This window comes from Rhincodon typus, chromosome 34, assembly GCF_021869965.1.
Source record: "Rhincodon typus isolate 14 chromosome 34, sRhiTyp1.1, whole genome shotgun sequence".
Lineage (NCBI taxonomy): Eukaryota > Metazoa > Chordata > Chondrichthyes > Orectolobiformes > Rhincodontidae > Rhincodon > Rhincodon typus.
In genome coordinates, this window is record NC_063365.1 from 15,874,544 (window position 1) to 15,891,338 (window position 16,795).

The 16,795-nt window shown below is 40.2% G+C and overlaps 1 protein-coding gene across 5 annotated transcripts in view; it reads right to left on the reverse strand.

Moving 5' to 3' along the window:
• parga (poly (ADP-ribose) glycohydrolase a) overlaps window positions 1-16,795 on the reverse strand; it is a 190,648-nt gene that overhangs the window by 171,536 nt on the left and 2,317 nt on the right. For 4 of the 5 annotated variants that reach the window (XM_048616254.1, XM_048616253.1, XM_048616252.1 and 1 more), the window contains 2 exons: window positions 8,601-8,667; window positions 6,673-7,719 (listed from right to left, as the gene is read on the reverse strand). In XM_048616254.1, the coding sequence (XP_048472211.1) occupies window positions 6,673-7,719; window positions 8,601-8,667 (1,114 nt within the window). Of the gene's footprint in view, window positions 1-6,672; window positions 7,720-8,600; window positions 8,668-10,447; window positions 10,639-16,795 lie in introns of all 5 variants that reach the window. The other variant, XM_048616255.1, reaches the window with a different exon arrangement.

The window sequence follows — 16,795 nt, forward strand, 5'->3', positions numbered from 1 at the left end:
CCGCCCCCGCCCCCGATGACTAAAACCGAAACACCCAGAGGTGCGTCTCACCCTATAATCTGTTAAAACAGCTCCAATGTCTTATAAAGGAGTGGTTAAATAAAAGTAAACCCCTGACACTCTCTTTATAATCAACAACTATTTATCTAAAATTTGAACAAATTAACTAAACTATTAACAAACTGAATAAACCCCTTCTAATTACTAACTATTCCTGAATACAAGATTTTAATGGTATGCTGTTCCTATAAATACATGTCCCACAAATAAAACTTTAAAAATTAGAATTCAGTATCTTGAAATTACAGCCAGGTTACGTCTTCCAGAACATTCTGTGCCTTCTCTAATGTATTCTTCTATCAGGAACGCCTTCTAAGTGAATCCTTCTGTCAGGAACACATTCTCTGTCAAATTATTTTGTCAGGAACATTAACTAATTTTGCTATAGGTAATTTAGATGGAGCTTACTCTAAGGTTTAGAGAATTCTGAGGGAGCCAGTGATTCTTTGAGAGCAAAGAGATGTTCTCTCGGCAGATGACAGATGGCTCTCCTCTGATTTTCCAAATGTCCTCATCTTTTATACTCTTGATGACGTATCAATTTCTTATAACAGGATTGGTCCTATATTGTCAGAACCATCAGATTTAAATTTAATTGGTTTTTGGTACCTAAGGGCCTGGTTTAAATAATTTGCTAAATTCAAAAACCGGTTGTCTTGATTAAAAAATGCTGCTTTGCCTGCTAACGGTATAGCCTTTCGATACAAATATTTCAATTCAGGTGCTCTGTGCACCTGCACACCCTATACACCCCTTTTGAAGCATAGAAAAAGCACATTATCTTTTAAAGGGGCCCCGCATTGCTTTCCCCACAGCATTTTATAATCAACAAAATTCTACAAACACCAAATTCTAATGACCTGCCTTCCGATCCACAAGTACTCTACCCTACTTCGTAACAAAACATTTCACACTAATTAGTGTTCTTGAATTACACAATCATTCTGTTACAATACCAAGAGTAGGCTTTAGTTAAGATTCTTCACATAATTGTAGATATGGATTTTTAAGTACTTTTAGATCCATCTGTATACAAAAAAAATAACATCACTGAAAGCACTAAAGGAAAGATTCAAACCAGCCAGACAGTAAAAGCAGCCCCCATATCATTACAGGGAGATAAAAAAAAAAATCTGGTTTCATCATGAAACCATGTAGACCTTGGATGGACCACAAGCCTGTCCATCTCTTTATCATTCAGTGATCCAGAGATTACAAAGGGATAACTCATCACTGCTGAACAATAGTAAACACGTCGTGTGTGTGTGTATGTGTGTGTGTGTATGTGTGTATGTATGTGTATGTGTGTATGTGCGTATGTATGTGTGTGTCAAGGGGTGGGGGCAGGGGGAGGGGGTGGTGATATGCGCTCTAGGCTTGAAATGTATAAGTTAAGACATTCTGAAATTTCGTGTGCCTTATCGCTTTGGAGAAATGAAGCTGTACTGAAAGTAAAGCTGCAATAAAGGTTACCTGAAACCACCTTGAGCCTCAGACTCTCATTGGAAAAAAGAGCTCTAACACCTGTCTCGTCCTGATGGATTTTATAGGTTTCCATGAAATCCCCCTCATTCTCATTAACTTTACTGACCAATGTCCTGAACAATCCAATCTCTCTTCATATGTCAGTCTTACTATCGCAAGAGTCAGTCTGGTAAGTCATTGTGCACTGCTTCCATTGGCAGAACATCCTTCTCAGAAAAGGAAACAAAACTGCACTGAATATTCCAGCTTTAGACTGTCACTATGGAGGCCAACATGTTATTTGCCCTAAAATAGAACAAAGAACTGTGAGCAAACTAAAGAACAAACAAAAACAGAAATTTCTGGAGAAGCTCAGCAGGTCTGGCAGCATCTGTGGTTCTTAGTACACCAAAGGAATTGCCCAGAAATTAAATTATCCACCTGTCAATTCCTCTAGGCCTGGAACACTCCAAAGTCACCAGTTAAATTGGAGGCTTCAATGAAATTAAGTAAAATAGTTACTCGTAAGAAGTTAAATGGACCTCCCAGTCCTGATCCAAACCCCCGGTTCCGTTAGATTCAACCTGAAACCCCTTCCCAATGGACCTGACCCAGCAGGTGAATTCTGTAAAACGGGTATTGTCTGACTTTCTTTGACAGTTCTGTGCTATGAAAGAACTGACAGGATGGAAACACAGCTCTATATTTCTCATGGAGTTCCGAGTGGAATCTCCTCTCAGCAATGTTAAAAAAGGGGCCAGATTGACATAAGATTGTCAGAGTCAGAGTCATACAGCATGGACCACTTCTTGGAAAATCCAGCCCATAATTTCCTGCCAGCTGACAATTCTCAATCCATGTCGATATATTACCCCAATTCCATGTGCTTAAATATTTCACACAAACCTTTTATGGAACACATTCTTAAAATCCAAATATACCACTGCCACTGGTTCTCCCTTCTCTATTACACTCCTCAAAAAAACTACAGAAAGTCTGTCAAACATTATTTGCACTCATGGGAGCTATTCAACCTTTTTATTAAACTACCTTATATCTATCTAAAAGCACTACTTAAGTTGTGTTTACTGCATGCAGAAATTCCATCATTGCTATTTATGACACAGTGTAACCTCATCAATAATTTAACACTGGCACAGTGATGCATATTGAAGTTCAGATAGGAAAAAAAAGTACACGGGCCATGAGTAGTTTAACATAATAAAAATGTAATTTATGCAGGGAATTAACTAGTCAAATCAATACGTAGAAGATGCTTCATGACTCAGGTGAAATAGATCAAAAAAATTAATTCCTTTAATACATAACAAAACACTCGAAACATAATATTGTAGAAATCTTTGGAAGATATTCTAAAAGATACAACACAGACACACACATACATATAATTAGACAGTATACCTTTCTTAATGCTTTTCCAGCTGAAGGAAACCTACATAACCAATTAAGGAATATGCACAGCTTACTGTTAAAACTACTTACGGAGTCACGCAGCATGGAAACAGACTCGTCAGTCCAACTCATCCATACTGACCACATAGCCTAAACTGATCTAATCCCATTTGCCGGCATTTGGCCCATATCCCTAAAACCCTTCCTATTCATGTACCCATCTAGATGTCTTTTAAATTTTGTAATTGTACCCGCCTCTGCCACTTCCTCCTACAGCTCGTTCCATACAAGCAACACACTCTGCATGAAAAAATTGCCCCTCAGGTCCTTTTTAAATCTTTTCCCTCTCACCTTAAAATGATGTCCTCCAGTTTTGGACACCCTGGAAAAAAGACCTTGGCTATTCACTCTATCCATGCCCCTCATGATTTTATAAACCTCTATAAGGTCACCCCTCAGCCACCGACGCTCCGGGGGAAAAAGCCCAGCCTATTCAGCCTCACCCAATAGCTCAAACCCTCCAATCCTGGCAACACCCTTGTAAATATTTTCTGAAGTTTAACAATACCTTTCCTATCGGGGAGACCAGAACTGAATACAGTATTTCAAAAGAGCCCTAACCAATGCCCTGTACAGTTGCAATATGATGTCCCAACTCCTGTACTGAATGCACTGATCAATGATGGTAAGCATGCCAAACGCCTTCATCACCACCCTGTCTACTTGTAACTCCATTTTTCAAGGAAATATGCACCTGCATGCCTAGGTCTCTTTTGTTCAGCAACACTCTCCAGGGCCCTAAAGTTTGCTGTATTAGTTCTGCCCTGGTTGTCTGACCAAAATGCAATATCTCACATTTATCTAAATTAAACACCATTGGCCACTCCTCGGCTCATTGGCCGAGCTGATCAAAGTTCCAATGTACTCCGAGATAACCTTCTTCACTGCCCACTACACCACCGATTTTGATTTTATTGTCATGTGTACCAAAATACAGTGAAAATCAATGTACTGATCAAAAAGACTTAGAAGCATACTGGTTACATTGAAGGTTACATTATTTGAGGCTACAGTCCATTCAACAATCTGATAATGGCCAGAAAGGAGCTGTTTGTGAAACTGCTTGAGTGTCCAGGCTTCTGTATCTTCTGTCTGATGGAAGAGGTTGTAGGAGGTCATTATCAGGGTCAATGGGTCTCTGATGACGTTGGCTGCCTTTCCGCAACAGCGGGTCATGTAAATAGAGTCCTTGGATGGAAGGTTGGCTTCCGTGATGGCCTAGGCTACGCACACCATCTTCTGTAGTTTCTTACTGTCCCGGGCAGAGCAGTTGCCATACCAAACCATTATGCACCTGGACAGTACGCTTTCAATAGTGCATCTGTAGAAGTTAGTGAGTGACCTTATGGATATGCCAAATTTCCTGTGCTGCCTGAGGAAGAGGCATTGTTGTGCCTTCTTGACTGTCGCATTTACGTGGAATGTCCAGGACAGGTCATAGGTTACCGTCACTCTGAGGGATTTAACACTCTTCACTCTCTCAGCCTCAGCTCCGTTGATGTAAATGGGGGCGTGTTCTCTTCCTTTCTTTCTGAAGTTGACGATCAGTTCTTCAGTTTTGCCGACTTTTGAGAGACAGATTGTTTTCATTGCACCATGTCACCAAGCCCTCTATCTCCCTTCTGTATCCACTGATTCATCATTGTTAGATATCCATCTCACTACTGTGGTGTCATCAACAAACTCGTAGATGGCGTTCGTTCACAATTTGCCAACACAGTTGTAGGTATACAGGGAGTACAGTAGGGGGCTGAGGGCATATCTTTGGAAGGCTCAAGTGTTGAGTGTTATTGTGGAGGAGGTGCAGTTACCTATTCTCACTGATTGCAGCCTATAGGTCAGAAAGATGAGCATCCAGTTGCAGAGGATGGACCCAAGACCAAGGTGAAACAGTTTTGAGATCCTGGAGGAGATAATGGTGTTGAAGATGGAGCTGTAGTCAACAAGCAAGAGTTTGTCGTAGGTGTCTTTGTTGTCTAAATGTTCCAAGGAGGAGTGCAGGGCCAGGAATATGGTATCCTCTGAGGACCTGTTATGTCAGTAGGCAAACTATAGGAGATCTAGGCATGTTGGAAGACTGGAGTTGATGTGAGCCTTGACCAGCCTCTCGGAGCACTTCATGATTATTGAAGTCAGTGCTATTGGGCGGTAGTCAGTTTTGAGGTCATCTGCAAACTTAGTAACCATACCTCCTATATCTGCATCCAAATTATTTACATAAATGGCAAAAAGCTGTGGACCTCACACCAATCCTGGCAGCACACCACCAGTCACAGGCCTCTGATCCAAAAAATAACAACCTTCCACCACCACCGTGTCTCCTACCTTCAAGCCAATTTTGTATCCAATCAACTAGCTCCCCCTGGGATCCATGTCATCTAGCCTTGCCAGCCAGTCTATCATGCAGAACTTTGTTGAACAGCTTGCTGAAGTCCATATCGACACCATCTACCACTCTGCCTTCATCAATTTTCTTTGTCATTTCTCCAAACTCATTAATGAGATACCATTTCCCATGCACTAAGCCACGTTGACTCTCTCTAATCAGTCCTTGCCCTTCCAAATGCACATAAATCATGTCCCTCAGGATTTCTTTTCTCTTACTAGGCAGTGACCCCATGACAACGTAGTTCCACCTCACTCTCCAATACCTTGCCTTAAAGGCCATTGTTTATGCTCAAATCTACCATTCCAACAATTGGAAAATCCCAGCCTAATCAGGGTCTGTCTTTCCCTGATATCCATTTGTGAACACGTAGCAACACTAGCAAATTTACCATTCTCTAACAAGTAGAAATGAAGTTAATTGTAGTAAGTTTATAGTAGTTTTTGTTGAAATTACTTATGTTAGTTTAGAGTGAAAATACAAACCATTTATGTCAGTTTGCTGCACCACACTTCCTTGAAAGTGGAGTCACAGATGGATAGGGTGGTGAAGGAGGCGTCCGGCACGCTTGCTTTCATTGGCCAGTGCACTGAGTACAGGAGTTGGGACATCATGTTGCAGCTGTACAGGACATTGGTTAGGCCACTTTTTGAACACTGTGTACGATTCTGGTCGCCTTGCTAGAGGAAGGATGTTGTGAAACTTCAAAGTGTTCAGAAAAGATTTACAATGATGTTGCCAGGACTGGAGGTTGTGAACTATAGAGAGAGGCTGAATGTGGGGGGGGCCTTCTTCCCTAGAACATCAGAGGCTGAGGGGTGACCTTTTAGAAGTTTATGAAATCATGAGGGGCATGGATGGGACTTAATAACCAAGGTCTTCTTCCCAGGGTAGGGGAATCCAAAACTAGAGGGCATAGGTTTAACGCGAGAGGGGAAAGATTTAAAGGGACCGGAGGGGCAGCTTTTTCACACTGAGGATGATGTGTGTATAGAACAAGCTGCCAGAGGTGGTAGTGGAGGCAGATACAATTACAACATTTAAAAGGCATCTCGATGGGTACATGATTAGGAAGGGTTTAATAGGGATATGGGCCAAATGTTGGCAAATGGGTCCAGATCAGTTTAGAATATCTGGTTGGCATGAACCAGTTGGAACGAAGGGTCTGTTTCCATGCTGTGTAACTCTATAATTGACTAGACAAGCTTGTCATTGCTGGTCTTACATCATGGCGGAAATATTTGGAGTCTCAGTCACTGCCAGAATAAAGAAAAATTAAAAGAATTTACCTGTTCAACTTGTTTGACTTCCTGTCCAGGTACTCAAAATGATCCGTGATTTTTCTCAATGCCTTTTGGGGTCCCTTCCAATTTCCCACCTGTGAAGATGAACCAGTTGATAGGTTTGTTTTTTGCTCTGGCTTCAATACTTCTTGTGTTCTATCCTTTAAACCACAAAATCCCTTTGGTTGTGCCTTTACGAATGGATCTTCACATTGGTAATTTACGCCTTTATCCACTTCCATCATTTCTTCAATGTTTTTATTACCAGAATGAGTATCAAAACAGTGAACCTTCTGGGTAAGTGAATTGTCATCCAAATCTTTTGAAACTTTGGCTGATAAACAATTAAGTTCAGTTTCTGATTCATAGAAACTATTACCTGAAGTATCTACTTGCATAGGCAAGACAGACTCAGTCTCTTTCTTAACAGAAAGATATATCCTTGTGTCTCTCTCTCCAGCATCTTGCTTTCCAGTTCCACTTGTGCCTGGTATCTCCTGTTCACAGCTAGAATCAGAGATCGGACTTTCTGGAACAACATACATGTCGTCAACGGGATTTTCAAATGACTTTGTGACCTTAAGGTCAACGATATGATGTTCCTCTTTAAGAGTTGTTACCTCACCAGGTCGAATGGCTGTGGTATTTTTTGTTACTTTTGCACATGAAGGTTTTATTATCCATTCCTCAAGTGTCTTGCACTTTTTTTTGTCCGGGGTTATGCTCTTACTATTCTCTCCAGCACTAGAGCTTTCAACTTTGGTACTTGGTGCTTTTTGGTAATCTGTATCACTCTCAGAGGTGCATCTGCCCACACTTCTAGTTGTCCATTTAAATTTTTCACCCTCTGAACTGATGGAATTTTTCACTTTCTGATTCCTGGTTTTCTCTTCCAGCACACTGCACCCTGGTGATATACTGTATTTGGATTCATTTTCTGAAATATCAACGGAACTGCTTTGCTGTATATGTTGGACTGTTGGTAGGTCCACATTTCCACCTTTAGAGGTTCCTTCCAATTTTCCACCTTTGACTTGCAGCATTTGTTCAGGGCTGCAAAATAATACATTGAGCTGAATGAACAACTATTTCAATACGTATAAATGTGCATTCGATAACTTAATCATGTTCTGTTAATGTGAACCACTTTTTTTAATACTTTCTTTTCTTTCCTGTGCACACCCAAAATCTGGACAAGATCCTCAACAGCCAGAAAGCAATAACTCAGTCCAAGTTTGTTTCTTGCAATCCCATGTTCTCCAAAAGGAGCTGAATTTTAGGTCTTTAGAAAGAGACATACAAAACCAAATACCCCAAAGAAAACAAACCAAAAAGAATTTCAATTTGACCTTGGGTATCCCCAAGCTTAAACTAAAACTCTGGTTGCAAAGCCTCAATCTGATTGCTAGCTCTTGTTAATTATGATAAACTTCCAATTAGTTTATCTGCGGCTAGTTTGAGGATATTTAGAATCAATAAATAGCAGAGGATTGATGTCATTTTATCTGGTACTAACTCACAGAACTTTGAGATTTATTATTTCACAATTCTTCCTAATATTGATCTCAACACTAGTTACTAATCTAATGACATTACATTTAAAAATTTGTCAAAACTATTTTTGCTCTCATTTCTTTCAGTTTTATTCTCAACATGCAAATGTTCATCTTTTCTGTGGAGCAGTTTATTCAAAGCACTCATCTCGCACCTATTATCACCAGAAATTACCATCAGGCGAAAAATATCAAGTGACTCAGTATTAATCGCAGCTTGCAAATCCTGCACACTGGAGAGCAGCCTGTAGTTGCTGATACATACAAACACAAAGATATGTATCTTGTTGTTCACTACACTCTGTGGGAACATGACGGTGCTCACGCAGAACAGGAGTTACTATAGCACGAGTAATAAATGCTATAAATTGAGGATTATACCTGGCATGGTCCATCTTTAAACTATTACATTTGCCTGCTGCTAAATCCTCCCACTTTTGCCTTTGACCTGTAAAACACCAAAACATATGTTACCACACAATTCATAATTTCAAAGATTAAACTTTTAAAATCTAAAAGCTACTTCATATCAAATTCAAGTTTGGGTATTATGGAGCCAATTGTTTAACCCATTTTGACATCCATTACTTCATGCCTTATTCCTGATGTGTGCTTGCTACTTAATTTCCTCCAATATTTCTATCGGTTGTAAGAGGCATGGGTTCAAGTCCTACCTGATCCAGAGGGGTGTAATAACATCTCTGAACAAGGTGATTAGAAAAATAGGTTAAATAAAAAAACTCCAAACAAAATCTTAAAAACATTACCTCCTGTGCAAGCATCACATGCTCAGACATTTTGTATTTTGCCATTCAAAACCATAACACCATTAGATGCAAGTGCAGAAGTAGGCTTTTCAGCCCAACAAGTCTGCTCGTACATTCAATGATATCATGGCTGATAATCTTCAATTTTTCCCCATAACCCTTGATTCCCTTACTGATAAAGAATGTGTTTATCACAGCCTTGAATATATTTACTGACCCAGTCACAACAGTCTGTGGTAAAGAATTCCACAAATTTGCTACCCTCAGAGACGAAACTCTAAACAAGCAACTCCTTAATGGAAAATTCTGGCTCTGGTTCTAGATTCTCACAAGGGGAAACAACCCTTCCACATCTATCAAGTCCCCTAAGGATCTTGTATGTTTCCATAACATCACCTCTCCTTCTTCTATATTCCAAGTACAGGACTAATCTACTCAATCTCTCCTCATAAGATAGACCCTCCATATGCATCAGGCTAGTGAACCTTTTATGAACTGTAGTACATATTCCTTCAGATAAGGGGGCCAAAATTGTTCATAGTATTCCAGCTGAGGTTTGACTACTGCCTTGCATTGTTTTTGCAAAACCTTCTTATATATGCTATTCGCAATAGAGGCCAACCTCCTATTTGCCTTCCTTATTAGCTGCTGAACTTGAATGCTAGCACTTTTGTGATTCATGGTCGAGGACTCCCAAATCCCTCTAATCTGCAGCTTTCCATTTATATATTATTCAGCTCCTCTACTCTTCCTGACAAATTGCATAACCTCACATTCCCCCACATTGCATTCTATCTATTCTATTCTATTCTATGATTTTGCCCACACACTTTATTTGTGTATACCCCTCTGGAGACTGTGTCATCCTCACCATTTGCCTTCCCACATTCACTTTTTTCATCCACGTCATTAATATATTATAAATAATTGTGGCCCCAAAACTGATTCCCGTGGCAGACCAGTAGTTACAAGTTGTCACCCTGAAACCATCCACCTTATTCCAATTTTCTTTTATTATTTAGCCATACCACCTCTAATACCAAAGGCTCTAATTAAGTAGCCTAATGTGTGGTAACTATTTCTTAACTCTTCCAAACTATTTTCTCTAGGAAAAACTATTTTATACATTCAACTTTAACCAGGAGTCCTACAAATTGGGGAAAAAATTCCAAGCTACAAGCTTTTCTCCTAAGAAAAAAACAAATTCTGACTCGTTGAACTGAAAGCAAGCTGATACGCTTCAACATTTATCCTGTTCTCTGTCCCAACGCAAAGAAGTCCTCACTATCACCCAAGGATTCTGTTATTCATATCAGTTTTTTTAAAAAATGATGGCTCCGGAACTACTGACAAGGTCATAAACGTCCTTATATTCAAAGACCAAAAACCCATATGCCAGCAGTTCAAAATCTAAACTCTAAAATAGATTACATAGCTCATCAAAAGTTATATCTCACACACCTTGCATCACACAATCAAGATACTTGGTCAATTAGAGTGCAAAATTCACCGGAGCAAGACAGAGGCCAAGTGATAATACAGTGTGGAGCTGGAGGAACACAGCAGGCCAGGCAGGATCAGAGGAGCAGGAATGCTAACGTTTCGAGTCGGGACCCTTCTTCAGAAATCTCTGTGAGGCCAAGTGAGTTTGTCTGGGAAAAGAGGTGCTTAAAGTAAGGTTTACTGCAAGTAGTAAAGTATGGTGGGTAGGGAGTTTAGTGAAGGGTGGAGAGGAGTACATTTTCCCCTTCTACTCTTTTTCAGTAAGTTAATTGGTTGGTAAGAAACTGCTAAAGGGACTGACTTTAAATTGCTGCAAATTAGATAACAGTATTAGGCGAAAAGCTGACAAATGGGACTAGATCAGTTTCGGACATCTGGTCCGCAATAATGAGTTGGACCGAAGGGTCTGTTTCCATGCTGGATGACCCGATGAATCGGTGTACTCAAATTTAACTGAGAAATCCTAGGAATAAAAGGAAAATCAGGGTCAATATGACCAAGTAATTTAACTAATCCAAAGCATAATAAAGGTGAACATAAAAGCAGTAAAGTTATGATGTGCTGCTGGAACTCAGTTGAATGGAATATGTGGCCTGTATTATGGGAAGCCATGGACCCTACCAGTGTCCTCGACAACCAAGCTGGAAAAGCTGTCAGCTACAAAAACTTGAGCTCCAGATTTCAGCATTTAGCAATGGATGGAGTTAATGTGGCACATCCGTGAGGTTGATAGTTACATAAATAGCACAGAGAGATAGTCGCACAGCAGTTGAAGCATGAAGACACTGCCAGTTGCTGCAAAAAAAAAAGGCAGGTAGCACAAGATCCCCTGGGTCCAGCTGACAAATCAGTTGGCCATTCTGGATGCTGATGAGGGCACTAGTTCCTCAAAGAGGTGTGGTCACAGCAGCATATATGGCAATTCAACTGTACAGGAGCGGACAAAAGGAGAGCAAAAGTGATAGGGGATTAGTTGGTTAAGGGAACAGACAGGTGTTTCTGAGGCCATAGGTATGATTCCAGGATGGCATGTTGCCTCCCGGGTACCAAGATCAAGGATGTCACACAGCAGCCAGAGGACATTCTTCCCAGGAAGGGTGAACAGCTAGAGGTTACGGTCCACATGGGTACCAATGATTTAGATAGAAAGGGGAATGTGGAACTGCAATCGGCATTTAGGGAATTGGATAGAAAATTATTAAGCAGGATCTGAAAAGTTCTAATCTCCAGCTTACTCCCAGTGTACACATGCAAACGAGTACAGAAATAGAAGAATAAGGGCAAATTAATATGTGGCTGAAAAGATGGTGCAGGAGATAGGGCTTTAGATATCTGGGATTGGTTCTGAGGAAGATGTCACCTTTACAAAAGCCAGACAGATTGCACCTGAACAGAGTCGGGACGGAGTTACTTTCATAGTGTTTTGCTTGTACTTCTGGAAAAACATTAATCTTATTTGGCAAAGGTTTGGGTAACAAGAGAGAATATTAGAGAAGAATAACAGAGTTCATAAAATAATGGATAGGTAGCTAAGTTAATTAGTAAAGTCAGAATAAGGATGAAAAGAAAACAAACCTAAAACACTTGTTAGACCTCAGTTACACAACTGTGTACAGTTCTGGGTATATTACAGGTAAAGGTAAAGTTGCCATAATCCTAGCAGACTATATGGCTGCTCTAGAGATGACTGGCAGAGTGTTTAACCTAAAAGGTCACCACATCTCAGGTTAGAGGCAAAGTCGTGAAGGCGGTATCTTCATGATGATTTCAGTCGGTATAGGATTTGAACCCATGCTCTTGACATCTTTCTGAATTGCAAACCAGCCATTCAGCCAACTGAGCTAACCAACCCACATTACAGGAAGGATGTAAATGCATTAGAGAGACTGCACAAGAGGTTATGAGAATGGTTCAAGGGATAAGGAACCTCAGTTACGAACTTAGACTGAAGACTGTTTGCATTCGGGAGAAGACAGCAAAGAGGAGATGTGATAGAGGCTTTCAAAATCATGAGTGGCCTGGATAGAACAGATAAGGAGAAACTGTTCTCGCTCATAAAAGGAAGAACAACAAGAGGGCATTCATTCAAAAATGGTCGGCAAAAGAAGCAAAGGTGAGATAAGGAAAAACCTTTTCAGTCAGTGAGTAGTTAGGGTATGGAATATACTGTCAGGAAGTATGGAGGAGTCAGGTTCAATTAAGGCATTCACGAGAGCACTGGATGATTATTTGTATAAAAATAACGTGCGAGAATACAGGGAAAGGCAGGAGATTGGCACCACACGATACTCATTTAAGGAGCTAGTACAGGGTCAATGGGCCAAATGGCCACCGTCTGAGCTGTAACACATTGGTGATTGTGTAATGAAGTCTAAATTGGGGTTACCGTGCATGGATTTGAATGCACAATATAGTGAATAAGATGGAGGAATAACAGGTGCAAATTGCCATATGGATATGATATGGTAGCAGTAACAGAGACCTGGCTCAAGGAAGGGCCAGACTGGGTGTTAAATATTCTTAGATACAAGACCTGCAGAAAAGATAGAAAGGGAAGAGGGTGGCAGTACTGATTCAGGGGAGTGTTGTGTGCTGCAGGAAGTGGCTGTCCTATAGGGTTCAAGAACAGAATCAGTTTGGCTAGAGCTAAAGAATACAATAGGGTGCAATTCCATTACTCAGAGCAATCTATAGAACAACAAACAGGAAAGATGCAGGGGATCAAATCTGCAGTGAAATTACAAAGAGACGCAAATTTTATACAGCAGTTATAACGGCAAATTCCAAAAATAGACTGGAGTACTGGTCACGTAAGGGACACTGAGGGACAAGTGTATCTGGACTGTGTTCAGGAGAATTCCCTACTGAAGTAGGTGTATAGTCCAACAAGAAAGGATATACTGCTGACCTGGTTCTTGGAAATTAAGTAGACCAAGTAGGTCAGTGGGGAACATTTAGGAGAGTGACAATTGTATAAGTTTTAAGATGATGGTGGACGATGACGATGGTCAATCCAGACTAAGAAAAATCAATTGGTGGAGAGTGGACTTCAATGGGACAAGAACAGAGTTCAGCCAGATAGACTGCACCAAAAGGTTGGTGGGAGAACAAGAACAATTTAAAACGATAAGGCATAAGTGTTTGATGGACTATTGTTAATGAAAGTTGACAAGGCACCATGACCAGATGAGATATATCCTGAAGGATACTGAAGGAATTGAGTAAAAAGAAATTGCAGAGGAACTGGCCATAATCTTTCAGCCTTCCCTAGACTGTGCCAGAAAACTGGAAAATTACAAACATTTCGCCCTTGCTTAAGAAAAGGTTGTAACAATAAGCCTGATAATTACAGAGCAGTCAATTCAAATCTAGTGATGGGGAAGCATCTAAAAGCAATTACTTGAGACAGAATTTGTAGTCACAAGGATAAAAGTGGATTATTTGGAAAGGGCCTACATGGATTCTAAAGAGCAAATAATTTTTAACAAATATGGGTTTTTTGAATAGGTAATAGAAAGGCCAATGAGAGTAATGATGCTAATATAGTATACGTGGACTTCTAGAAGATGTTCAACATAATTCCACACAACAGACTTAACATAAAAGTTACAGCTCATGGAATAAAAGGGACAGTAGCAATGTGAATAAATAATTGGCCGAGTACTAGAAAACAGAAAGTAACTGTCAATTGATATTTTGAGCAGCAGGAAAATTTGTAGTGGAGAGCTCATTAGTTGGGATTAGGACCTTTGTTTTTCCCTTTTATATTAAAGGATCATGATCTTGATGCGCAAGGGCCAATTTCAAAATTTGCAGACAATATGGAACTAGGAAGCATTGACTATAAGACCACAGAATATAGGAGCAGAATTAATCCATTCATTCCATCTAGTCTGCTCCACCTTTTGTTCATGGCTAATATGTTTCTCAACCCCATTCTCCTGCCTTTTCCCCATACCCTTGATCAGCTTACTAATCAAGAACCTATGTATCTCTGCCTTAAATACACTCAATAACTCGGCCTCCATGGTCCTCTGCTGCAATGAGATCCACAGAGTCACCATCCTCTGGCTGAATAAATTCCTCTTCATCTCAGTTCTAAAGAGTCGTCCCTTCACCCTGAGGCTGTGCCCCAGGTCTAAGTCTCTCCTATAAATGGAAACGTCTTCTCCATGTTCACTCTTTCCAGGCCTCTCAGTATCCTGTAAGTTTTGATCAGATCCTCTCTCATCCTTCCTAACTCCATAAAAGTATAGACCCAGAGTCCTCAAATGCTCTTCATATGACAAGCCCTTCATCTATGGGATTATTCCTGCAAACCTCCAATGCCAGCACATCTTTCCACAGATACAGGGTCCAAAACTGGTCACAACATTTTAAATGTTGTCTGACCAGAACCTTATACAACTTCAGCAGTACATCTCTGCTCTTGTTTTCTAGCCCTCTTGAAACAAATGCTAACATTGCATTTGCCTTCGTAAATGCCAACCGAACCTGCATGTTAACCTTAAGAGAATCCTGAACTCGGATTCCCAAGTCACTTTGCTTTTCAAAAGCCCTCCCCACTTAGATAATAGTTCATGCCTCTATTCTTCCTCCAAAATGGATAACCTTACGCTATTCCATATGACACTTCTTTGCCTCTCAGCTAATATGTCCAAGTCCTTCTGCAGTTTCTCAAGTTCCTCAAAATTATTGCATCTCCACCTATTTTTGTGTCATCTGCAAACTTAGCAACGATGCCTTCATCCAGATCGTTAATGTATAACTTGAATAGTTGCGGTCCTAACATTGTAAATTGAGAGGGGGATGGTGTAGAAATTTAAAAGAACGTAGACAATTTGGAGGTGTGTGGATAGCCAACGGATGAAGTTCAATGGACAGAAGTATGAAATGATGCGTTTTAGAAGAAAGAACATGAATAGACAATATAACGTAAGGAGTACAACACAAGTGGGTGCAGGAGCAGACGGACCTGGGCATATATGTGCATAGCTCACTGATGGAGACCAGACAGGTGGAAAGCATAGTTAATAAAACATCAAAAATTATTAACTGGAACTAAGATAAAGAGCAAGTAAGTGATACTGAACTTGCACAAGACAACTGTCAACTTCAGTTGGAATATTGTCATTGTATCAGTTCAGAGTGCCGCACTGTAGGATTGAATGTGAACACATTGGAGAGAATGCAGAAAAGATTTTATGGTTCCAGGAATGACAAACTTCAGTTATGAGGATAGATTGGAGAGTTTGGGGCAGTTTGCCTTGGAAAAACTACAGAAGAGATCTGATAGAAGTTTTTAACAACGCAAGGGAGCTGGACAGACTAGATAGGGAAAAACCATTTCTGTTCATAAAGTATCAATGAAAGGGCACACATTTAAAGTGATTTGTAAAAGCAGCACATACCAGGTGAGGAAAAAATGCTTTCACAAGATGGATCCCAGCTGTACATTCCAGACCCGAACAAACTGGGATGGAGGTTCAACAAAGGCATTCAAAATCACATTGGATAATTATTTAAACAGAAAGAATGTGAAAGGGTATGGGCAAAAGGCAGGAGAAAGGCACAAACTATAATGCTCATTTGGTGAGCTGGCGGGCACGATGAGCCGAATGGCCTCCTTCTGCACATAACACTTCTGCAATTTGTGATATATTTTAAAGCCAAAACAAACTATGGTGAGTAGTGCTAAAATACTGCATGATTCACCAGATGCTTTGCAAAGAGATTTCAATTTTCATGCCAGGTTGAGTTAAATGTTAAAAAAAATGGGATTGCATATAGAAAGTTTTTTATACTATGTATTCATAAAGTAACTATCAACATATCTTCTTATGGCCACTCTGCAACCCAAACATAGATGCATGAATGAAGACCTGAAGGTGCAAAGGTTTAATGAAATGAGTGAGTGACTTTAATCAAATGTAAAATAAGAATGATTACTGATTTGATGAATAAATAAATCTAAATAAAATTGCATAAAATCAAACAGAAATTGCAGCCTCATTTTTGAGATTCAATGTCTCTACTCTGCTCATTTTTTGGGAAATGGTAAATTCATCAACTCCTACAGATGCACTATTGATAGCATACTGTCCAGGTGCATAACGGCCTGGTATGACAACTGCTCTGCCCAGAACCATAAGACACTACAGAAGGTTGTGTGCACAGCCCAGACCATCACGGAAACCAACCTTCCATCCGTGGACTCTATTTACATGGCTCACCGCTGTAAGAAAGGCAGCCAATATCAGAGACACATCACACCCTGATAATGACCTCCGATAACCTCTTCCATCA